The 26,059-nt window shown below is 41.4% G+C and overlaps 1 protein-coding gene across 2 annotated transcripts in view; it reads right to left on the reverse strand.

Annotated features, from left to right (window-relative positions):
- STAC (SH3 and cysteine rich domain) overlaps window positions 1-26,059 on the reverse strand; it is a 104,917-nt gene that overhangs the window by 23,098 nt on the left and 55,760 nt on the right. For both annotated transcript variants that reach the window (XM_074945412.1, XM_074945411.1), the window contains exons 3-6: window positions 16,887-16,987; window positions 14,452-14,533; window positions 10,716-10,831; window positions 2,643-2,724 (exon numbers count right to left, since the gene is read on the reverse strand). In XM_074945412.1, coding sequence (XP_074801513.1) covers window positions 2,643-2,724; window positions 10,716-10,831; window positions 14,452-14,533; window positions 16,887-16,987 — 381 coding nt within the window. The remainder of the gene's footprint in view (window positions 1-2,642; window positions 2,725-10,715; window positions 10,832-14,451; window positions 14,534-16,886; window positions 16,988-26,059) is intronic.

A 26,059-nucleotide genomic window follows, 5' to 3' on the forward strand; every position in this document is an offset into this window, starting at 1 on the left:
GACTAAATATAACTTTCTTGTTCATCAGATTGGCTACCTCTGTGTATTCAGGGTAATTTCTGATTTCTCCATTCAGAAAAATAAAATCTTACTACTATTTTTTACTCTGGTCAGCAATGCAGAATCAGCTGAGTGTGTCAGCATGGTTCTATTTCCGGTGCATTGACAGAACTGAACACTAAGTGTGCTCCTTCCTGGAGATTGTTTCCTATACCTGAATCAGGTACCTCTACATACACTCACTGATGGCAATGGGACTGCACAGATGTCTTTTACAGAATAATTTGGCTTGCAGAACTTTTATTACTGGTAATAATGCATGCAAAGTAATGAGCCCAATTGACTGGTGGAGACCAGGGTGAGTTTACAGAGTTGGCGGTTAGAAAATCCATCTTTTTATTTGTAAACTAAGCACACTTGATATTGTTATGCTTTAGCACTGTAGAGAATTAATTTCCTCTTGAAATTATTGCAATGAATCTATAGAAATGAATAAACCAGCCCATGTTTGCTGTGTCTCCTAGCCTTCTCCATAGCGTGTTCCTCTTGCTGCTTCCCTATTGCATAAACCCTATTGCATAACCTGACACAAATCTGCATTTTTCTAAAACATTCCTTGAGGAAGGCTGGGAAAAATAAAACACATGGGGCCTGATTCATTGCTGTGTTACTCTAGCTTTATGTTGTAGTAACATCATTTAGAATCACTGAAGTTATTATCCCTTGTTAAGCTGGAGCAATGCAATGGTGAATAACACCCCAAGAATATTTTTAAATGAGTTCATTAAACTTTTAATCTCTGTTTAACTCATGCTCTCTGAATATTACTGGGAGACATGTAAAAGTAAAGGTCATAGCAACTATGGGGTTCATCTTTACACAAACCAGAAATCCATCTGTTTGCCCTTGCAGCCGTAGAAAAACCATGTGAGAACTCTGACAGCATGAAAAGGGTCTTAGCATTTCCATCATTAGCACAAAAAACACAGACAGTTTATTAAAATCCACCAAGAGGAAATATTTGGAGCAATTGCTGCATAATTTATACACTAGGCCTCTGAAGGATGGATCGAAAAAGAAAGTCGATGCCGATCAAAGGAATTATTAATGTGCTGAGGAAGTTATTTGGAGGTTTGGCACATGCTGAGTTCTTTAAACTGATCTCTTTGAGCAAGTTTCTTGAGGCTTCTAAGTCATCCAGATCCCATAGAAAAGTTTCTTACAGGCTCCAAAAAAAAAAAAAAAAAAAAAAAAAAAAGGAGGTAAGTGATGAAAAAAAAGCGATCTGAAAACCTGGGGAAAAATGAAACTCAGGTAGAATGGATTCTTTCCAACTGGCCAGGTTGAGTTACAGTTCCAAGTGCTCAAGTGAGGTGGAAAATCCCCCCTCAGCATGTAACCCACCCATCAGGAGGAGGTGGGTGCCACTGATGGGTGGGCCACATGCTGAGAGGGAGGAAAAGGACTGAAACCAGAGATGTGAAATGAAAGGGTCGGAATGAGGAGCAGGGAGAAGTCTGGGAAGGAGGTAAAATGGGAGGTGGGGGTGGAAAAGGACAACTACATTTGACACCTGACCACTATAAAACTTATTAGCCATATGCCAAAACCAATGGGGGATCTGCACTGTGGAGGAGGTGGATGTTGGGGTTCAAAGAAGGGAGGTCCATTCGCTGTGGCTTGTGTTTCCCTCGGATCCAGCCAGTCTGCCCCTGCCTGAAGTTTGGGAATACTAATTCTTCTTGGTGGTATTGGTGAGCCTCGGTGCAACAACTCCTCCACTCCTGGCTTAGAGGGTTACTGGGTGCCCCATAGTTCTTTCTACACACAATCTTTCTATTGCCAGGACTGAACTGGAGCCCAATGGACACTGCAATTTCGCAACTCAGTGTTCCAAGCTCCTGGCTAAGACTCCGTCACTGCACACACAGAAGTCTTCATCACTGGGCTGCCAGTGATGGAGTTACCTCATAACAATTACAACAGTACAAGAACATTACATTCAGATTCAAAAAGAGGACAAAGGATTTGGACTATTAGTGTTATTTATGATTTGTACTACAGTAGCACCAAAAGGCCACATCTGAGATCAAGACCCATTGTGCTGGGCCTGGTATGGAACACATGTAACAGACTCTCTCTGCCCTGATGAGCTAATAGTCTAAGTAGACGAGACAGACAAAAGGGTGGGAGGAGAGGAAGTATCATCATCCCCATTTTACAGGTGGGGAATTGAGGAGAACAGACATTAAATGACCAGCCTAAGGTCTCACAAAACATACAGGAAGTCTGTACCAGAGGCAGGAACTGAACCCAGATGTGCTGAGTGCCTGTCCACTGTCACCTAAATCTGGTCATAGTGGGTATGGAAAATCAGTCCCCACAGACCATTAGGAGCCAAGTAAATATGCAACACTGGTAAAGAGACCTTCCCAGACTCCTGTTCCCAACCCCTTGGCCAAAACTCTTCCTTAACTCGATAAACGAATAAACTCCCTTAAGGACATAAGAAAGGTCCACATTGGGCCAAATTCATCCCTCATGGATTCCACTTGTGTGGGCCAAGGTAGTGGAATAATTACACCAGTCATTTAGAAGAATATTTTTGTGCATCTGAAAATACTAGATGGTCCAGAACTCACCACTGTTGCTGCGTTTCCTGTTTATATCAAACATGCTTCCTGAACCATCTGCTTCCTCAGGAACTTCTGCCAGGTCTGAAGTCTATGAGGAAAGAGAGGATGAATGGGACAAAATAAGGAAGAAAGTGGATAATGAGGTGAAATAAAATCACACAGGAGCATTAAGTGAAAGCAGCAGCTTGGTGTTTTGAGAGTGGAGGGAGTCAACATGAAGAGATTTGCTGATAACATGATATCCAATGGGGCAGTTCAAATTCTTAATGGGAAGCAGCAGGAAACCCAAATGAATGCCAGTTCTAGTATACAACAGGTTTCTGGACAGCAGAAGAAGTTGGGGTTTAGGAGTTAATAAAAAAAGGTTGGTATCTGTACAGAGTAGCTATTTTTTGGTGCTTGTAAATCTTTATTTGCAGTTACACTTCATAACACTATAACAATTCATTAACCATTTATTAAAACATATATAATTCATTTATTAAGGTTTTAGAAACAGTTTAGAAACATATCCTTAAGAGGAAGTCTGACAATTTCTCCAATTTGCAATGGAAGAAAGCTCAGGAGCGTGAAAGACCTACTGAAATTAGTCACATAATCACTGCACCTAATTTCTTCGCTGGTATAATTAAAAAATTGAAAGCTAAATACCTTTGTTACACTTATTTTATGTATTAGTTGTACTGCAGTAGTGCCTAGAGGCTCCAGTCAGGATTAGTGCCCCCATGGTACTAGGTGTTGTACAAACATAGAGGACAATCCAGTTCCAGGCTTCAAAAGTATATAGTCTAAGGGCCAGAGTCCGATATCATTACTTGTGTTGAGTAGCACCTTTCTCCATGGGTAGCTACATTGGAGTAAGGAGCTACTCTAGATAAAGTCATCAGAATCTGACCCTCTGAACCTTCAGATTCTGAGTTCAACATGCTCGTCTACTTTGGGGATTATTTTTAAAACATCCCTATAAACTCAGGAGTTTTCTGATGCATTTTCTAGTCTGAAAACCTATTTCCTTTTGTATATTCCTAAGATTTGTTTATTTCTTGATAACATCTTTTTAAAGTGCTTTTGAGGATTTCATCCTACCATTTAATTTCTTCATGATACGGTGTAATTATACTGTACACACAAGTAAACTAACTGCTTTGCAAGCCTACGCTTGGGTCACAAGAAGAAAAGACAAAAAATGTGCTCCAGCTAGCTTTAAAGGTCACCATCAGTGATGTGGCTTTCTTCAACAATTTTCTAAATCTTGTTTTCTGTCACATGTTTATAGCAAAGCTGCTCGCTCATAGACTTTAAGGGCAGAAGGTACCATTGTGATCATCTAGTCTGACCTCCTGCACATTGCAGGCCACAGAATCTCACTCACCCCCACCTGTAGTAGAACCATAATCTCTGGCTGAGTTACTGAAGATCTCAAATAATGATTTAAAGACTTCAAGTTACAGAGAATCCACCATTTACTCTAGTTCAAACCAGCAGGTGACCCGGGCCCCATGCTATAGAAGAAGGCAACAAGCACCCAAGGTCTTTGCCAATCTGACCTGGGGAAAAATTCCTTCCAAATATGGCGATCAGTTAGACCCTGAGCATGTGGACAAGACCCACCAGCCAGACACCTGGAAAAGAATTATCTATAGTAACTGAGAGCCCTCCTCATCTAGTGTCCGGTCTCTAGCTGCTGGGGCTACTTGCTACAGCAATCGCACATGGGCCACATTCCACTGTAGGCAGTCTCATCATGCCACCCTCTCCGTAAACCTATCAAGCTCAGTCTTGAAGACTACTAGGTTTTTTTGCCTCCACTGCTCCCCTAGGGAGGCTGTTCCAGAACTTCACTCCTCTGATGGTTAGAAACCTTCAACTAATTTCAAGTCTAAACCTGTTGATGGTCAGTTTATAGCTATTTGTTCTTGTGTCAACATTGGCCCACAACAAATAACTCCTCTCCCACCCTGGTATTTATCCCTCTGATCTATTTATAGAGAGCAATTGTATCTCCCCTCAGTCTTTGTTTGGTTAGGCTAAACAAGTCAAGCTCCTTGAGTCTCCTTTCATAAGGTAGGTTTTTCCATTCCTTTGATCATCCTAGTAGCCCTTCTCTGCACTTGTTCCAGTTTGAATAAATCTTTCTTAAACATGGGAGACCACAATTGCAATAGTATTACAGATGAGGTCTCACCAGTGCCTTGTATAATGGCAATAACACTTCCCTGTCTCTACCAGAAATATCTTGCCTGATACATCCTAAGATTTCATTAGCCTTTTTCACCTTGGCAGCTCATAGTCATCCTGTGATCAACCAATACACCCAGATCTTTCTCCTCCTCTGTCACTTCCAACTGTTACATCCCCAGTTTATAGCACAAATTCTATACTTACCTACATGTCTCCAGTTTCCATCCAGGACACACCACATGATCCATTGTCTACAGCCAAGCTCTAAGATACAACCGCATTTGCTCCAATCCCTCAGTCAGAGACAAACACCTACACGATCTCTATCAAGCATTCTTACAACTACAGTATCCACCTGCTGAAGTGAAAAAACAGATTGACAGAGCCAGAAGAGTACCCAGAAGTCACCTACTGCAGGACAGGCCCAACAAAGAACATAACAGAACGCCACTAGCTGTCACCTTTAGCCCCCAACTAAAACCTCTCCAACGCATCATCAAGGATCTACAACCTATCCTGAAAAATGATCCCTCACTCTCACAGATCTTGGGAGACAGACCAGTCCTCGCTTACAGACAGCTCCCCAACCTGAAGCAAATACTCTCCAGCAACCACACACCACACACCAAAAAAACTAACCCAGGAACATATCCTTGCAACAAAGCCCGATGCCAACTCTGTCCACATATTTATTCAAGTGGCACCATGATAGGACCTAATCACATTAGCCACGTCATCAGGGGCTCATTCACCTACACATCTACCAATGTGATATATGCCATCATGTGCCAGCAATGCCCCTCTGCCATGTACATTGGCCAAACCGGACAGTCTCTACGCAAAAGAATAAATGGACACAAATCTGACATCAGGAATCATAACATTCAAAAACCGGTAGGAGAACACTTCAACTTCTCTGGCCACTTAGTAAAAGATTTAAGGGTGGCAATTTTGCAACAGAAAAGCTTCAAAAACAGACTCCAACGAGAAACTGTTGAGCTTGAATTAATATGCAAATTAGATACCATTAACTTGGGTTTAAATAGAGACTGAGAGTGGCTGGGTCATTACACATATTGAATCTATTTCCCCATGTTAAGTATCCTCACCCCTTCTTGTCAACTGGCTAAATGGGCCATCTTGATTATCACAACAAAAGTTTTTTTCTCCTGCTGATATAGCTCATCTTAACTAATTAGCCTCTTACAGTTTGTATGGCAACTTCCACCTTCTCTGTATCTATATATCTCTGCTTACTATATGTTCCATTCTATGCATCCGATGAAGTGGGCTGTAGCCCACAAAAGCTTATGCTCTAATAAATTTGTTAGTCTCTAAGGTGCCACAAGTACTCCTGTTCTTTTTGCAGATACAGACTAACACTACTCTGAAACCTGGCTACTACTCTGAAACCTGTCACAAATTCTTGTTAGTCCTTAAGTTCATGACCTTGCACTTTACACTATTAAATTTCAACCCATTTCTATTACTCCAGTTTTCAAGTTCATCCATCTCTTTTTGTATGATATTCTGTTCCTTCTCCTTATTGGCAATACCTCCCAACTTTTGCAATTCACAAATTTTATTAGCACACTCCCACTTTTTGTGCCAAGGTCGTGAATGAACATGTTAAAGGTTTAAATGCTTGAAAGATGAAAAATGAAATTTGTTTTCCTGTAAATATATTCCACCTTTATACACACATTAATTGTTATTGCAGGGTTGCTTATAAATGTAAGGCTGTTGGCACTGATCTGTTAGAGCAAAAAACCAACCAACCAACCCAACAACATTAAAACATGTGCCTGGAATAAAAGTTATTTGGACTTTACAAACATACCAAATAAAATAAACCAGATAATGAATTAATTGACTTTTATAGTGCCTCTTTAATGGCAGCTGTATAACAAAACATATAAGGCTGGGTTAGCCATAATGTCTGAGTCAAATCACAACGTGATTAATTCCATTTGGCTTTGCTAAATTTCTCAGCACTTTCAGCTGGACACAGTATTTTCGTCACTTCTTTTCCTGAACTGTTGTTTAGAGCTACTTTGCTCTGTCAGTCCCCAACTCAGGAACATATCCTTATTCAGCAAAACACTTAGACACATGCTTACGTCCCATTGAAATGTTATGAGAATTTAGCCTATGCTTAAAGATCAGCATGTGCTTATGAGTAGGGATGGACTCAGGGACTTAATTGGCTGTCACAGTCAACCTACAAAGTGCTGGAAATAATTTCTTTATATTTCTGGGCCAGATCCTGCAATTTCTTGCACAGATAAAACTCCTTTTGAGGCCAATGAGAGTTTTGTATGAAGCCGATGGAAGTTTTGTGTGTGTGAAGTATGCAAGATGGGCTCACAGTTTGCACAAGGATCCTCTGGGAGGATAGATGCTATGTAAGGATCCAGTTCTGCAGTCCTCATACAGGCAAAACCCTCAATGAAACCCGTGGGAGTTATTCATGAAGACAACAGGGGGGTTTTGCCCAAGTAATACAAGACTGGACTTTAAATACATTTCTTGATTTTTAGATGTTAGTAGTGTCATGAGCAATATCTCCTCATAGGACAAGGATCTGACAAATCATTTTTAGGATCATTGTCTTTTAAAAAGATGTTTCTTTAATTTCTTTTAGCATCTAAATGTATAGTAAAAGCTGGGCATTCATATTTGAAAAGTTAGGCCTTAGCTTTTTTGGTCTTCAGTTTTCTAAGTTGTAACTAAAGGATAATACTGCTCACTTCTCCTACCTACAGCTCTGGATATGTCAAACCAGTATATTTTCAGATTTTGCCTGAGGGAAAATATCACTGCTCCTATTTTCCCAACTTCCCCCTTCCCCAAGGATATTGAGGGGCCATGGGAGTTAACGGGGAGCTGGCAGGACTGAAAATCATTTTGTTATCTTGTCTCCCTTGCCAACACCCTGCCCTCCCGTTTGTCCCATCCACCTCTTATGGCTTGTCTTTTAGACTGTAAGCATTTCTGGGCAGGAGCTGTCAGTTATTATATATTTTTACTGTGCCTTACACAATGGGGTCCCAACCTGGTTGAGGCCTTTAGGCTCTATCGCAATATAAATGTTAAGTGATAAGAATACTGTGTAAAGTGGGGCAAACTATGGGGAATGTCACAGGCTGAACATGGACTTCCTAGCTCTTAGGTGGAAAACAGACATCGTTGAAAGAAATCCCAGATCACAGTTATTTTTCAACAGTTTGCAAAGGCTGGATCCCTGGATTTGCCACCAACTAGCTTCAAGACTTAACCTTCAGCAAATGTAACCCTTCATTTTGGCGCATTCAACACCAGACTCCTGCATCTCTGTAATGATTAAAAAGCCTTTGGCTCCATACACTTTGACAGTGTTGCACCTGAGGTGAGAATATCCTGCTATAATGAAATGTTTTGCTGAATATTGTGTCAGTGCCATAACAATCTCTGCATTATGGGCCTGATCCAGAGCCCACTGAAGTTAGTGTGTGTCTTTCCACTGACATCAATGAGCTTTGGATCAGGCCCTATAGGACAAATATTCTCACTTTGAAATACAAAGCCTCACTCCGAAAGAATTGATCCATCAAACCCTGAAGGAAGACTGGTGCCATGTTTACATTACCTCAGACAATTTCCCCATATAAATATGGGCTAGAGGATTACATTTTGCGGGAAGCAGTGAAGTGATAGGTGCTCAGTTTGGAGCATATGCCTACCTTCCATTTATGGTGATTCAAGAAACCAGGCCAAAATCACCTAGAGGGACATGCAGATTCTAGATGTTATTGTGACATTGGTCTCAATAAGGTCATAAAAGGTGTATTCCTTCCTGCTTTGCATCTGTTACCCACTTCACTGTAGCATAATCACAGCTGGCACATTGGGCAAACCAGGTACATCATTCACAACCTCCACTGTGATTGTAATGAAACAACAGCTCAGGGATGTGGGATGGAAGGACCAACAGTGAAGAAGTTAAGTTTCTGTAACTGCTCACCCATTGCTGACTCAGAATTTAACTGTGAGAAGTTAGGGTTTCCCATGTCTGTCTCTCTGTCTTATGCTTTTCTATATTATCTAACCACTGACATGTGCTACATTTAGTCACAATCTACTCCCTGGGAGAATAGCCCATGACAAAAGGGCATTCTGTACTTTACACCCACTCCCCATCTTATGATGATCAAAAGTCCAGGGCAAGCTGACAATGTATTTGTGTTTTCTACACCTGAGTAATCATTCATAATTTAACATAATGCTTTATTGATTTAGCAGGTAATAATTACATTTGTAGAACTCCTGTTCCAGTATAAATTAAATAAGCCAAAGAAAGAGCTGTAATAACAAACCGTGAAAGGTTTTAGAACTGGTTTTGGAATTAAAAAAAGGCAGAAAATTATTAAGTTTCTTTTAAAAGAGAAAACACTGGATGAGGGGCATGTCCTTTACTAACTCCTGTGCAGCTTTTACTTAGGAATTGTAAGTCTCTGGTTTCAATTTCTCTGTGCTTGCCTTTCTGAGTTAAATTAATGTCTGTTTAAAAGGCCATCTGTACCATTTAAGGCCCTGATTCAACACAGCAATTAAGCACCTGTTTAGGTCCCAATGAAATAATGGCTTAAGTGCTGTGCTGAACAGGGATGGATTGAAGCACCAGTTTAACATTAAGCAAGTGTTTAAGTGCTGAGCTGAATTGGGGCCTGAGTCCTATGGGCACTTTCTTGCAGTGATGAATTTCACTCTAAGGCAGGAGTTCCCTTTTCAAGTGCAGACAACACTGTAACAGAGAGATTGTCTGTTGACCACCTCCCTTCTCATTCATGATTGAGGATCACTCCCGCTCTCATGCCTCTCCCCCAGGCCCATGTAATGTATTGTTTCCAGCCATCTTTAATGAAGTAAGGACCCAAGCTAGCACCATGTGATCAGCCAGGGCTTAAATTCAGCTGGAGCCCTCCGGAGCAGAGCTCCAGTAAATATTTTCAAACCTGTGGGAGCCCTGGCACCTCCCCAAAGGGCTAAAGCCCTGAGCCCAAGCGTCTCCCTATGGGGCTAATGCCCTGCAGCTGAAGCCTGGAGCCCCAAATTGTGGGGGGAGGTGCGGGGAGCTCTGGGACATAGTCTCTGAGAATTTAAGTCCTGCAGCCAACTATTCCTAGACTACTACTACTATCTAGGTCGTGAATTTCAGAGATGCCAATCACCTGCAATTTCCACTGAATTCAGTTAGAGTTGTGGGCATTCAGGACCCCTGAAAAAACAGCCTTCTGCTGCTTCAGTCATGGACTGGCCAACATGCCCAGGAATGAAAATGAGGGGATGTAAGGTGCTACCTTAATCACCTGCACGGTCTACCCAGATCATGGATCCCAGTGCCATTGGGCAGCTACTCCCTCTCCTCTGCACATGGGCAAAGAGTGGGTGGAGGCAGAATTCAGTACCTGTTCTGCCCCTAGAACAGTGTGACTATGCACTGCCTGCTAGTCATAGCTAGTTGCAAGATACCAATGGCTCTTTTAAAGCTGGTGCTGTGCCCATGCAAGTCACTTTTCAAATTTAAACAGTTTTGCTTATTTTAGGTTTTTACTTCCCCTCCTCTCCCTCCCAAATGATTCTAGCCTACGTGGTTTGTTGAATTTCAGCATTTTCAGATCAAAGTGAAACAGGAATGCTCACCTGTTCAACGTCTATTTTTCCTTCTTTTTAAGGGGTAGTTACAAGATGTTTACAAACTGGGTTTACAAAAAAGAATTTATAGGCCCTTTTCTAGTCTGGAATGTATTTTTTTTAATAGCCTGAAATTTGGACTTTCTGATGGAAACTGACACAACTATTGTGTATGGATGTGCTATGATCCTGCAAAAGGAAAAGGGATTAAAACAGAAGAATTACAGAGTTCCGTTTGGGTGAATCAGATCCACTTCCAGAGCTGCCCCTCTTGGTCTTCTGTGCTAAGGAGGTTCCAAATCGGAGGGTTTCATACACGGGGTCGACTTTGTTGCCACAAGCTGCAACAGAAGAGGCAAAACAGAGATAAACACGTGAAAGAAAGTACCCATCATTATGTCTCCTTCACTTAGAGACTTAACTGCCCCTCCGTCATTCCACTCATGCCTTGCTCCCAGCCTTCCTATTGACTGACCCTCCCCTAATCATCTCCCATTGCAACTAAAATCACCTCATCTGTGAGAAACTACATGATCTACACCCATTCCCACTGTCCCACAGCCTCTCCCCTCTCCCACTTAGGATAAGTCTACACTGCAATTGGGATGGCACATTTAGGCATCTCCATATTAGCTTTGATTGAGCCAGCTTGCTATAAGTAACAGTGTAGGCGTGGTGGCATGGACTAGCTGCTCCAATTCATATCTGGGGTCCCAGGTGGGACTGTATTTGGGCAGCTAGCCTGTGCCACTGCCTGTACCGATGCAATTTCCCTGCTATTTTTAGCAAGCCAGCATGAGTATGCCAATGTGCGCTGCAGTTGCATCGCCTATTGCGGTGTAGACATACCCTTAGGCCATCGATCTCACTCGTAGATTCCTTTCCTCTGCTTTCTTGATCCCTCCCACACACACATTCTATGACTGGCTCTTACTTCCTTTGCAAGAGAGAGATGGGCCTTATCTCAACATCCAGCAAATTCTGGCCTTTGTTTTGAATGGAAGATATTTATAATATATGTAAAAGGACAAAAGTCATTAGCTGTTCATGAATGGAACTGGATCTTCACATAAGAGCTTAGCTCTACTTTGTGTCTTTGTGGCTATTTAAGGACCTAGCTGAAGCAATCTCGGAACCATTACCAATTATCTTCACAAACTCATGGAGAATGAACTGGTTCCAGATGACTGGAGAAGGGCAAACATGCTAAATACTTTAAAAGGGGAATAAAGAGGACCTGGTGAATTATAGACCAGTCAGCCTAACTTCAATATTTGGAAAGGTACTAGAACAAATGATTAAATAATCAGTTGGTAAGCACCCAGAGGATAATAGGATGATAAGGAATAGCTAAGATGAATCTGTCAGGAATAAATCATGCAAAACCAACCGAATTTACTTCTTTGACAGGGTTACTGGCCTAGTGGATAAAGGGAAAGCAGTAGACGTGATATAACTTAATTTTAGTAAGGCTTTTGACACAGTGCCACAAGAAAGTCTCATGAGCAAACTAGGGAAATGCAGTCTAGATGAATTTACTATAAGGTGGGTGCACAACTTGTTGACAGCCCATGCTCAAGGGGTCATTATCAGTGGTTCGCTGTCAAACTAACAGGGTGTATCTAATGGGATCCCGTAGAGGTCAGTCCTGGCTCTGGTACTATTTAGTATTTTCATTAATGGGCAATGGAGTGGCAACTATGCTTATAAAATTTGCAGATGACATCAAGCTGGAAGGGATTGCAAGTATTTTGGGTGACAGAATGATAATTCAAAAGGACCTTGATAACTTGGAGAACTGATCTGAAATCAACAAGATAAAAGTCAATAAATACAAATGCAAAGTACTACACTTAGGAAGGAAAAAGCAAATGCACAACAACAAAATTGGGAATAACTGGAGTAAAGGATCTGGAGGGGTTATAGTGAATCACAAATGGAATATGAGCCAACAACGTGATGCATGAGAAAAAGGCAAATATCATTCTTGGATGTATTAAGAGGAGTGTTGTATGTAAGACACACTACTAAGCACTGGTGAAGTCTCAGCTGGAGTACTGTGTCCAATTCTGTGCACAAAACTTTAAGAAAGATGTGGAAAACTTGGAGAGAATTCAGAGGAGAGCGATAAAAGGTTTAGAAAACCTGACCTATGAGGAAAGGTTAAAAAATTGGGCATGTTTAGTTTTGAGAAAAGAAGACTGAGTGGGGATCTGATAACAGTCTTCAAATGTAATAAGGGCTGTTATAAAGAGGTCTGTGATCAATTGTTCTTCATGTCCACTGAAGGTAGGACAAGAAGTAATGGGATTAATTTGCAACTAGGGAGGTTTAGGTTAGATATAGGAAAAACCGCCTAACTGTAAGCACTGAAACACTTTACCATGGGAGGTTGTGGAATCCCCATCACTGGAGGTTTTTGAGAATAGGTTGGACAAACACCTGCAAGGGATGGTCTCATTATGCTTGGTCCCACTTCAGAGCAGGGGAATGGACTATATGACCTCTTGAGATCCCTTCAAGCCCCACATAGCTATCATTTTATAAGAACTGAGCACTTCTCCCAAATCTCAAAAAAGCAAAAGTTTCAGTTGAGTAAAGAGAAAAATGATGAAAGCTAATGAATATGGGACTCCAATCCTACATTTAGAACCACAGGAGAGGACCCTTGTCCCCAAGCAGAGCCCCAGTTAAGTCAGTAAGGTCAGTCCACACAGTTGTAGGATCAGGGCCTTACATTCACCTAGCACTATTCATCCCAAAGCACATTCAAGAACTGTGGACCTGATTTTCTATTATTAGAAATTTTAAAATCAAGACTGGATGTTTTTCTAAAAGGTATGGTCTAGTTCAAAGAAGAATTATATGGGAAAGTTCTGTGGTCTGTGTTATACAGGAGGTCAGACTAGTTGATCACAGTGGTTCCTTCTGGCCTTGGTATCTCTGAATGTACGCTCTCACTTACACTGGTGTAAATCAAGGTAAGTCAGCCAAAGTCTATATATTTACAGCAGTGTGACGGAGACCAGATTCAGGCTCTATATAACACATAGCATCACAGAAATGCAGCCTCCTCTAGGGTGGAAGGTGGTAACTAGTTAACCTACATAGCGGGGAGGTGAAAGATACTGGGATCTTTAATGTCACAGAGAGCAAGACAAACCTTGTTTTTACAGAAGAGCTGCTCAGAATATTTTGAACAGAAACAATTCTCATATTAAAAGGGTCTTTTTTTGAAAATGAAAATTTACACACAGCCATTTAATTTAAAAAAAATGTTTTGATGGAAACTACAGGCAAAAATATGAGCCCATTGGCTGCTCTCAGACACATTCTTTCATGTTAGTTATTTTCTTGGTTTTCAGTTTTTGCATTGTCAGTTTTGAATGGTCACCCTTTAATCACAAGGAGGAAGTTTTTCAAAATTGAATTTTTTTTTTGGTTCAAAATTTTCATTTTCAGAATCGGGTGTAACAGAGAGCAAAATCTGGCCCAAGTATCTGAAGAAATAATAACTAAATCAGTAAAAATCAAACGAGAAAAGAAAGGAAGGTGAACAAGAGAGAATGGAAGCATAATTCATTCAAGATCCTGATTAGACCAGTGTTGAGCATAGTTCACTGTTATTTTAACATACAACTCTTGTGGTGCTTCTTCCCAAATCAGGCCTGGCTAGCAGCAATGCACAGGCTCCTCCCACTTTGAGCACAAGCATTGGTTTGGTGAACGTGATGACAGTGAACATTTTATGTGTATTGTGCCTTTGAATCATGTAATATTGAAAATAAAAATAAATACATTTCTTTCAGTTACAGCTTTGAAAGACTATTTCTCTGAGATGGTGGAAGAACACCTGGCCCCTCACTGGCAAAGGAGTTGAAGGGCTGCTGAGAACAAACATAACTTCTGAGAGCATAGCGCAGCCGAAAAGAGATTGAAAGATAAAGCAGTTAAAACTCACCAATAGGCATCACTTCTTTGATGCAGCCAAACTGTTCATGAATGAGTAGTGGGGAACTGTAGTAACGCCGAAACCCCTTTGGCTAGAGAGAGGAAACATGTGACGTGTGTCTCTGACATGACTGATATTGTGTCACGGAGCATCAGAAATAATCTCAGCTGTTCTGCTAGTGGCATCATCCTTATATCCCACTAAAATAAGTCTTGAGAGCAGGAACAGACTCTCTGTTACCGACCAGCAATTTACCTCCTTCACGGCAGGGTGCCGAGAATAGGGGTTCATTTTTTTGCCTACTGGAAACATCTCATTTCTGTTTCTTAATGTTATCTGGAATAATGGCCTTCATTTTCAAACTCTATTTTACCTTCAATCTTACACAAATTTAGCGTTAATAAGTTTAAATTAATTACAGCAGAAATGCTGGATCATAAAACAGAGGTTTTGCAATATGCTATGCTAAGGAATATTCTATTGCCACAGTATTTAAAGTATCGGGAATTGCTGATTTTCTTGTGGGTCTCAGTTTGGGTCTTTATCCCATATTGGTGTGACCCACTTTGGAGCCTTGGCAGGTAGAGACACACACTCATAAATATTGGCTTTAAGGGTGAGTCATCTTTCCTTATACAAAGCCAGAGCGAATGGGCTTTGCTCAGCAGTTCTTTCCAGGAATCATCCCTACAGGATGCAATGATGCTCCATAGCCTGGACTACAGCCCATTGGTTGCAGTAGCCTTCAGGATGGCTTAATCCTTCCTCTCCCATGCAGGAGTATTTGGCCAGTGAATGTATATAGTGATGGATCTATTAGCAATGCCCCCATCCTGCCTTGCTCTAATGTCAAATCCCTCTGCTGCCATGTACATAGCCTATTAGAGCACTGTCTGCAGTGCACAAAGGGGATAGTCTGCCCGTGCCCGACCACTCCCTGTGGGTCCTATGCACTTACAGGTCGAAGGAGCAGGATTTGGGCCTATGTAGCAAAAGATTTCAAACAAAATAATCACATAGCCCTCAGATATTCTTTCTAGGGAGATACGGTATAACAGCCAGAGCCATGCCGCTTTTTTAGCACAGTTCATAATGAATGAAGTACTTTGTTAACTCAGTATTTACCATATCTTGAGATAAGACATTCTCAGCCTAAGGCTCAGGAATTCACTAGCCGGCAACATGGCTGTTACCATGGACATAGTTTTGATTAGTTATAGCTCATAGCTAATCAATGCTACCTGCATTTGGCTACCTTGTGTTTCCGCACTAATCTACGCTACATACAGGCTCATGTCACAACAAGAAGTGTGGAAGCCTCACAATTGGGTGACTTCATTTAACACTGGCATTTCCAAATTGCCAGTAAAGAAATATTTAGGGAGGATGTGTATAGCTACAATATCCAGATGGGTAAAGTTGCAGGGAGTTAATCCTGCTGCTATCGTGCTTCCATATAAAGACACAAATGGTGAAGGAATGATGGGGTTGACAGTTGTGATGCCTGTGGGGAACTGATGCTAGTGATTTAGAGCCTTACTTTCCCAACTACAGGCGAAATTCTGAGCGCCCGTAGGCCCGTAAAACTCCTGACTTAAACTGAGTTGTGCCTGCTTCTGACAGTTCTGAATTTGGCCTTTTTTCTTTTGCTCCTGTATAAAAACTAAAGCACCACCAACACAGCTTTAGCTGGCAATGTGTATAATGACACACTTCCCTCTCCTGAAGTCTGAAACAATTAATATGAACTAAATATTCAGCTTACACCAGACCAGCAATTAAATTCTTTAGTACCCATCTATCCTTAAGACTCAGCTTTCTGCACCAGAAAGTCCCAGGCTGTGACTACAATTCCGGTTAAAACACATTCTGTTTTACCTCATGTGTAACTTCCATTCATATTAATAGGAACTACTGTACAAACACATGGAGAGCGCAGGCCCTGCAAGACTATGGGTGGATTTCCTAGCCCCTTTCAAATCAATGACAAAACTTTGATTGACTTCAGAAGGGCCGGGGCTTCAACCTATTTGTTCCTAACTTGTGTCTGGTGTAAAGCTTTGATTTCCCTCTTTAGCCTTCAAAACTAACGTGTGTGAAATATTTGCAACAAAACTCGAAATGTCTGAGATGCAAGCATTTGCTCATTGAGTTGCAGAGATCCGTACTATATAGCATATTCAATTAAAAATAACTAATATTTCGATTAATTTGACCCATGTGTAACCATATACCCACATCCCTACAACAGTACAGAAATTGTATGTGTTTTCTCAGCTCTTGAGCCATAATTGCCATAGTCTAAATGAAAGGAACTTGATTCCAGATTAGCCAATGGGCTGCATTCAGGAGGTAATTGCTAACAGGGCAGTGTTTAGAGAGCTAATGGATCAAATGGGAGCTGTGTAGCATTCTGTTCAATTTGTACCGAGCAGCTTGCTTACCAGTTTGCCCATGCAACGCTGTTGTCCAATACTGTCTGTGCACTTGTGGTGGATGCTCATCTTACAAGCCTTGCAGCGCAGTCCATGTTTCGCATTTGTCCCTGTCAAATGCACAGAGATAATTTAGTTAAACAAAATCAATACTTTCCATGCATTTAACAAGTGACCTAAATGCATCACAGAGAAGGTCAGTTTCAGTTTTGTAGGTATTGGTAATAGCCGTTTTCCCCCATCCTTATTTGTGTACAAACTCCCTTTGGCTTTTCTAGGTTTCTCCTGTTTAGGATAGTCTCTCCCAGGCTTCTCCCTGTTTTCCAGGATAATACTGACCTTGGTTATGAACTGGATTATTCTTTGGTTTACCATGATTCCTGTCCATGACCTCATAACCCCATAAATGCTATCACACCGGCCAAATCCAGGAACCTAGCGCCCAGACCTAAGAACAGTGAGGGACTAAGCCGCAGGCTATAGGAGCCGCTCCACGGAGGCTGCTTTAGTCTAGTGGCTGAAGTTAGGTTTTGTGTCCCAAATGTGCCTCCAAAGAAGTGATGGGCGGTTGTTTGAAGATCCACGAAAGGATGGATCCTATGGCGTGTCCTGGTCAGATTCCAGGGCACCGAGCCAGGCCCCCACCTGTCTCTGCCCGCTGTAGAAAGAAGCTACCTCCCTGTGTCTTCGTGCAGTTGCTGGGTACATTTGTTGTGACTAGTCTCCTGAGGCATGCAGAGATTTTTCTCTCCATGTGTTTTCTGAGGTGCAAGACTCCCCAAGGGGATGGGGGGACGATAAGGCCATGGCCTCGGCCCTCCTGTGCACTAGGACAACAGTGCTTGTTGGACATACCGTGGTGAGTATGCGGCACCACTGAAGGAGCAGAGCAGCAGGCGCACTTCGCTTGAATGCAGGGGAACTCCCGGGGGGAAATTTTGCCTTCCTGGCACAATACTGGGTTCAACTCTGCATGGCCTGCAACATGGAGAAGCACCTAATGACACAAGTGAGCCCACTGACTGCAGGGCAGGAAACATCCCTCTTGTTTATATATTCACTCACATCCATAAACTGTACTTAAGAATTCAATGTGAATGAACAGTTTAATTTTTAGGAAAGTATAGAAGAGCTGCAAAAATTTGCTCTGGGCTGAAACTTTGCTTTTCTGGACCCATGCAGATAATTTTTGTTTTAATGGAATGAATACATTGAACTCCTGCTCATTGTTATCTACTCTGATACACAGGCTGTTGTGTGCAAGAGTTGGATTCATTTGCAGGCTGAGCACAGCAGAAAAGCTCTGAGATCTTCATCGGATGAAGTGAGCTGTAGCTCACGAAAGCTTATGCTCAAATAAATTTATTAGTCTCTAAGGTGCCACAAGTACTCCTTTTCTTTTTGTGAATACAGACTAACACGGCTGCTACTCTGAAACCTCACATAGTGTGGGAGATATTAGAGCCTAATGGAGGGGAAGAATTGCATAAAGCCATAACAGAGAAAAACGATCGCTATTTGGATTGAATTTTCAAAAAGACGTAAAGGGAACTGAGTTGCTAACTTACAAGTCAATGGAAGTTGGTTACCTAACTCCCTTAGGCGCATTTGAAATGCCCACTCCCTAAATGGAACAAATTCACATGAGGGCACATTTCTGCCAGGGAAGCATAGGTCCAGAAACAACAGGATTATTTAGAAGGCATTTGTATGAGCTAGCAGGTTCTTGTGCTTTGAAAAGAGTAAAGAGGACTGAACATATTAAAGATAAATTTGTCATAGGCATCTTAGATAGGCAACTTTTCCATAAACAGCAGTTAGATCTTTAACCTCGCACTTATAAGAGCAGTGAGATGAGCTATGGGACAGTATGATCAGGCTGGTAAAGATTAAAATCCACGATCACAAAGCCTTTCAAAATGATTTGTCATTATGATTTGTCATTATTATCGGCTGAGCTTAGTATGGTTATTTGGTGGGTTAGAAAACATTTCTGCTTTTGAAAGTATGCATGTGGAGATTGGTTATTTGGCTAGTTAAACTGGCGTACAAGCCGCTGTAATAAAACCTGAGTGATTGTGATTTCCATTGGCCAGATGACTTAACCCAATGAGGTACTGCTGCTGAAGGAAGTACGGCTGGAAAGGATGTCATTAAGTAGATGACAAAATATTAGCCTCCCCAGAAGTTACTTTCAGGTTCAGTCCTTTCTGAAATGCCAGGTGTCAAGATGGTGATGCTGGGTACCAGATATAACCACAGGCAGATCTGGGAATTTTATGGAGTGTGCAAGCGATCAAATGGGCCAGCCATTTCAATACTGGTCATGTCTTAATGTTATGGACCAAATTCTTCCCTGGATCACATACTGTATCTCCACTGGAGTTGAATAAGGCTGAAGTGAATAGGACTGCACAGGGCGTGGGTCAGGATAGAATTAGGTCCAATGTAATGTCTGACAGGGAGGGCATTTTCTGGCATTTGGAGACTGACTAGAGAAGCTGAGGGCTGCAGTTAAACTGCTAGGTAATGCCCAATCCTGAGAGTTATTTTTATTTAAATCATATAGGAAAAAAATCCTTTTTCCCGTGCAGTTCTTTTTTTGAGTACTGTTTGCGTGACTATGGATTTTTTTTTAAATTTACACATTGGGCCAGTTTCAATCACACATGTACAAACCAGTTTTGACTTCCAGCTTGTTTTACTGAGAACAGAATGTCTCCTTTTCGAAAAGTGAATGACTGGTGTAATCAATACAAAAACAGGACTTTGTCCTCACTATTCTGTTAGATTTATTGGGGTGGAATAAAAATTTGAAAATGACAAGCTATTGCACTTGCAAGGAATAACTACCATGCATATTTGATACAGTGTCTACACTGGGTCTGATTTTCCTTTCACTTACATTGGTATAAAACCAGAATCTCTCTACTTATGCCTGATTTTCACCAACGTGACAGGAGAATCAGCCCCCTCGTCTTTATTTTTCATTTGAGTTGCATTGCTAGTCCAGTCATTTTAATATTAATGTTTATTTGAATGTTGGTATTTTAAATGTTTTTCTGATAAAAGCCTCTTAATAAAATATGTGATCTTAGACATCTATTGCTCTTATATATAATTATACACCTAAAAGATGTGCTAAATACATGCACTGTATCTACATACACTCTTTTCAAAACCAGAAGCATTTTCTCTTCTGGAACACACATCTGTGAGCATTGCCTGCAATCAACTCAACAGAACAAATTATAGAAGGGCAAGCACTTTATATTTTTATTAGTGAGCGTCATTTGTCACCGATAGGTATGTACGTAACAACTTGAAAGAGAGGAAAGTTTATTTCAGGTGCACTCTGGCATATAAAGAGAATCTGTAAATTAAAACGGAATATCCTTTAGCCACTCAAAACTTCTATTTTGTTTCTATTTTGCTGTCTTTTCTAACTGCACAATTTATTGCGTGAACTAAGCAACCCGGGAACAATTTTGCATGTGTCTACCAGGCTTCCTTTGTGCAATAGCCAATGGATTTAGGAAAGAAGAGTTTACTTTGTGTCTAAATGACATTTCATTGCCATAGCTCAGTCTTTGAAAATGGAATTGCTGTATCATACATTTGACCCAGAATAAAGCCTTCTGCTCTGGTTTCTCATCAGTCATGTTCCAAATCCAATTTGGTCTTGAAACCCTGGCCAAAATATTCACACTTGTGTAGCCAAAATTAAGTCCATATTTAGACACCCAAATAAGTAGCCTTTCGAAAGCACTGAACAACCAGTTTCCAGTTAGCTCAACAGAATCACATTACATTTTATAAAGGTGTAAACAAGAGCAGAGTTTGGCTCTTTTGGTCAAATTTTACTCTTATGCTTATGCAATCCCATTGACTTCGGTGTTACAGAGTGTAAGTGGCAGGGCAGATTTTGGAACACTGTTTGGTAGACTGCAATGTAAAAGAAAAAGGTTATGGACCAAATTTCGACGTCAGCTACACTACATACATTTGGAGTAGCTCCATTCATTTCAGTGGAGTTACTCTGAATTTACACCTGTGTACCCACATTATGTCTAAAGAAATGTCATTGGGTATAAATGGTGCGTTTCAATGTTAATTGTAGCTAATAGGATCTGCCTATCTAAATCCCCCAGACATCAAGAGGAGACTATAGATCTCTCTCAGCAGAAACCTCTTTACTTCTAGTGCTAGAAGGCAGGTAATGACAGTATGACTGGAAAACAGTGTACAAGAAAGTGTTTGTATATTTGAAGCAGTCTCTGCACTGAGGACTGTGCTTTGTATATTTTAACTCTGCGAAGCCAATGGAAAGATGATGATGATGTAGAACCAACTCTTAAGGAAAGATAAAGGATGCGTACACCAGTTTCCTTTGGAGGTTTTCCTAAAATCTTCTGGGAGGCTGCAGTAAACAAGTTACTAACGACAACCTGTTTGGTTCCTGGAGATGATTTTTCCTTGCAATGACTTGCTTCTCTTGGCAAGGCTCTTGTGTTTGATGAGAGAAGAATCAGGCTCATTGTGGGCAGGCTCTGGGCAAGCATTTCCATATGGCTGTGTCATTGTGCACCTCACACCTGAACACCAATATCTGTGTGAATTCAGTTCTGGGTCCTTCCAGAATGGTGACTGCTAATGTTATCAGACAATACCAGATTCGGACGTACTTTTATGATGTGGCCTAGCTCACATTCAGCTACAATATGACCTAAGTCAGATGTTGTACCCAGATTTTCTGATGTGAGAGGCTCGTGTGCAACCTTTTGACCACATTACTCTTTGTTTGTCTTTAGGACTCTTTTGGAGCATAATTTTCGTTTTATCCTGACAAGATTACGTTTTGCAGATTTCCTGGGCACAATTTGCACCAGCAAAACTAGCATGCACATTTTCATATTGCAGTTCAATTGCAGATGCAAATCAGCCAAGTAGAGGGGCATGTGCTCTGATTTGTAATTTAATTTGCAGGTTGAAAACTGCAACTTCAAATTTGGTGGCCATAATCCACACACACAGAAAGGGAGAGCCTGCATCTCATCCTTTTAAAGAAAATTACCCGCTGTGACGCTTTCTTGGGGTGCCCAAAACATTAAGTCACTGTGTAACCCCTCTGCCTCAGCGAGTGAGAGATTTGCCAGTGCTAAACTAAGTGTCAGGGAGCTGTCACCCCTCTGGCAGATATCTCAGACAAACTTCTCTGGACAGAATTGGTTACAAATAAAACAAAAGTATGACCCGCTTCTAACAAATGAAACATAAAACTTTAGCAACCTACAATCATTTGGCTAAAGCAGTTCTCTTACCCTTAAAGTTTTTCTGTAGAGCTTACTGATTTTCAGTCAAATTAGGATCCAGATTTTCATGATTCCCCCATGCCCTACCAGGGGTCTCCTCAGCAAGTGGATAACAAAATGTCTTTTCGCTTTGCCTTATATTTCCACAAAACTCATTGTTTTCATCCCAGAGACAAGACAACCCCTGTGGCCTTTGGTTTCCTATGCGGATTTCAACCTGTTTTCCTGTTGACTTAATATGCAATGAGAGCTTCCTTTGTGTTGGTGTATGGGCTTACTTTGCATCAGAGATTTAGGAAGATCAACATTCCTATGTCTGGGAAAAACTTGTTGATCAACGCTGCCTGGTTATGTGATTTAAACATATTTTTAGTGCTTACTTACAACTTCTTGCATGACTCCCCTACATACATCCTGCAACGCTTATAAGGACCAGTGTGATATAAACTTTTATTTGATACCTTACTTCACATTCTTTATAGATGAGATCACTGGTCTTTCTAGTTCAGCCTCCTGCAGTGCCTAACCTGGTGCTTCAAAGAAAGATAAATTGCATTCCCACCCCATGATGTTCCTGTCCAATTGTACAATGCTGTATGTGGAGGAAAGCAGTTCTCCTTATCCCCCATGCCGGCCGTTTTATGTCCTTCATTCATTCTGTATACACTCTTAGAACCATTCTCATGGCTCAGTGTCTTACTGCATATGGCTCGTGTGTCAGAAATGACTCAGGTTCATGATTCCATCCCTTGAAGAATGAGCAAGGTTCGTCTAGTTCCTCAGCCCTGGGAAAGCTTAAGCGCGCGCACACACACATAACTCACAGAGCTTTAGTCAGCTGATTAGTTCACAGCGAGAGTGATTGCAAGAAATGCTCAGCGTACCAATTTCTGCCTTTAGCTACATCCCTGCAGCTTCAGTGAAATCACTGGTGCCCAGTGTATAGTTAAACTCTCCCCCCCCCCACTTCCTGTTCTGCATAAACAGACCACAGACTCTAGCAGCTGACTAACACATCACTTAGGGTCAGGTTCTCTCTTACTTTCGTGCAAAAGCACAGGGTCTCCTCTCTCTTCATAAACTTCCAGGCACTCAACTCACCCCAAAGGGGGTGCAAACTAGGTGGAGCCATGGTGCCTCTCTACCAAGCTGGCTCAGCTTGCCAGGGGAAATCAGATTGTGCCATCCTATTCCTAAAGGGATTGTCCCCTCAACGGCACAATTTGACCCCACAATGGGTACACAGGTTAAAGGAATTGCAATCAAATCTAGGTTTTATCTCTTCCTTACTATGTTGACTAACTGAATGTTAGAGGGATATTTTCACCTGTCTCCCACAGCTCACGTGGATGTGTTTGGAGCACCTGTTTGAAATGAAAGACTCCATCTGAGTGCTTGATCCCATTAGAACGAACTTTCTGAACAGAAAGGGAAGAGGTGAATATTATCTTTCTACATTCATATCTGAAATGGCCACCTCATGCCCTAGAAGATGCTGCTCCCAACAAAAGTGGAAAAGGCCTACATGTGAGTCTGGCCATCTCTCTGTTGGCTTCCTTCTGTCCCTGACCTCAAAATAGCTGACAGTCTGATTCCATCCTACTATTCATTCCCATCAGCAGATGTTCCACTAAACCAGACTTAAAGCACAGCTGGAAGTAATCACTGTAAAGTGCTAAATAGAATGTTCTTACCAGTCAGGATCGTGACAGTAACTTCCATTTAGGAATGATCAGCAATGTGGTAACTACTGCCCTTGCAATTAGATGTCAAATACTTCAGGCAACTTCAAATACAGACATACTGATCTGAGTTTCTAGAGACAGCAATAATACAACTAACCATCTTGTTGGCCTATTTACTATTACGTTACAAAAGCTACATTAAAATAATGTTATTAAGGTTGCAAAGTAAAGCACGTGAAAGTTAGGAAATGCCAGGTTTAAGGTTGTCTGTGCAGCCTTAATTCAGCCTCCTATTACATATGCATTATGATACAGTCTTTAATTAAATGATCACATATTACTTTTTCCACATTAAGTGTATAGGATGGACAGTGCTTACTGAATAGATAGCTCTTCAATATTTCTTTTCATCTTCATCACTCAATATGTAATCCCACACATTATTTATTGCACATTATCCAAAACTTACTCTTCAGATAGGCTTATTAATTTCTTCCTGGGCTTTCCTCCAGTGCACTCATCATGTTATCTTAGTATTTTAGAAATATTAGTGAATTTCACAACACCCCTGTGAGGTAAAGTGGTATTATTCCTATGACACACATGGAGAACTGAGGCAGATTACAGCCAAAATGTCAGAAAAGTCAAATAATTTCAGGGGCCCAATTTGAGAATACTAGGGCCTGATTTTTCAGAGGGGTCCAACCAACAAGTCTCCATGCACTACAAGATTCATTCCCAGAGCACTGCTCCATAGCTCTTGCTTTCCCCAGGTCCTAGCCACCCCTCTCCCTCCCACCCATTCTTGTTCCTATCTCCCCATTTTCTGCCCCCTTTGCTCTTACCCAGTCCCCGTTGCAAGCATTTTCTCCTAACTCCCCTTCCCCACTTCCCTCCTTGAGTTCCCCTACCCCTGTCCTCCATCTCTTCTCCTTGTTCCTGATCCCTTTGCATTCTAGTCAGGTGGATTCCTTCTCCTTGCTGTCTGGGTGCCAGCAAGGGGATCACAAGAGCGAGTGTCTTCTTGTACTCAGTTCCTGTGCCAGGCACCACACAGGCCGGGGAGAAAGTCCTTCTCCTTCTCTCAGCTCCTGCTCCTCTGGGATGGAGCATGCTCAGTGCAAATGGAATCTTCAGAGAATTTAGCTACCAAATTCCAACAAGTGTCTAACTGAGCATGTGCAAACTGAGATTTTTTTTTAAAGAGGCTTTTAACTTGGCCAGATTTGGGTGAATTTTCATGTAGATGGCAAAAAGCACATCCCTGACACCAGGCTGAGCCCTATGCCACATTTCGAGCTCCAAAGTATGAGGCATTAGATCTTCTCATTAAAATGGTTGTAATTTTTTTAACATGGGCAAAATGACATGCTTTCCCCTTAATACCATTCTTTGAAACAGCGAACCCTTTCAGCTGAAACTTCCCCAAAATACTCAGCCTGAGGCAGACACCTGGCATGGGAAATGTCAGCCTGAACAATTTAAGTTTGGAAAAGTTATAAGCAACTGGAAACAGGCAAGTGCTAGGCAGCCTTCACTACCTGTAACATATCTGTCAGTTCAGAAAGTGGTTGAAAAGATACCTGGTTTTAATATCCCTTAATTATGATAACACAGACACATAGACATGCATATAGTATCTCTCTCACTCATGCACACACACACACCCGAGGGAGAATAGACATTTCACATCTGTTAACAGGAAGGCCATGCTGTCTCACAATGTATGAAATACTGCATCCCTGCAATGTCATTTTGCTGAGGGGAATGAAAGAAACAATCATAGACTGTTGTATTCCATGTGACTGTTCTGATGAAAACAACACATGGAATTCCATGTCAGAGTTCCAAGTAGCTTTTAATGCATGGTTTCCTGTCTGACAGTCACTTCCCTCAAACTCCAGCGACCGCATCTACAAGCTTGGGCCTGGAAGGATGTAGTTAATAAGTTTTTTAAGAAGCAGGTAAAGTTTATAATGCCTTGGTAGAAGTACTCCAAGCTGGAATTTTTAGCACCCATGACAGAAGCCAGAACTGAATTGAAAAGAGCACAGCTCCTGTTTAAACACCTGAGTAGGTGGCCAGATCTTCACAAGAGCTCAGCAGATTGGGTGCTGAGACCAGATCCTCAGATGTATTTAGGTGCTTAACTCCCATTGATTCTATGAGAGTTAGAAGCCTAAAG

Source organism: Natator depressus, chromosome 2, assembly GCF_965152275.1.
Source record: "Natator depressus isolate rNatDep1 chromosome 2, rNatDep2.hap1, whole genome shotgun sequence".
Classification (NCBI taxonomy): Eukaryota; Metazoa; Chordata; order Testudines; family Cheloniidae; genus Natator; species Natator depressus.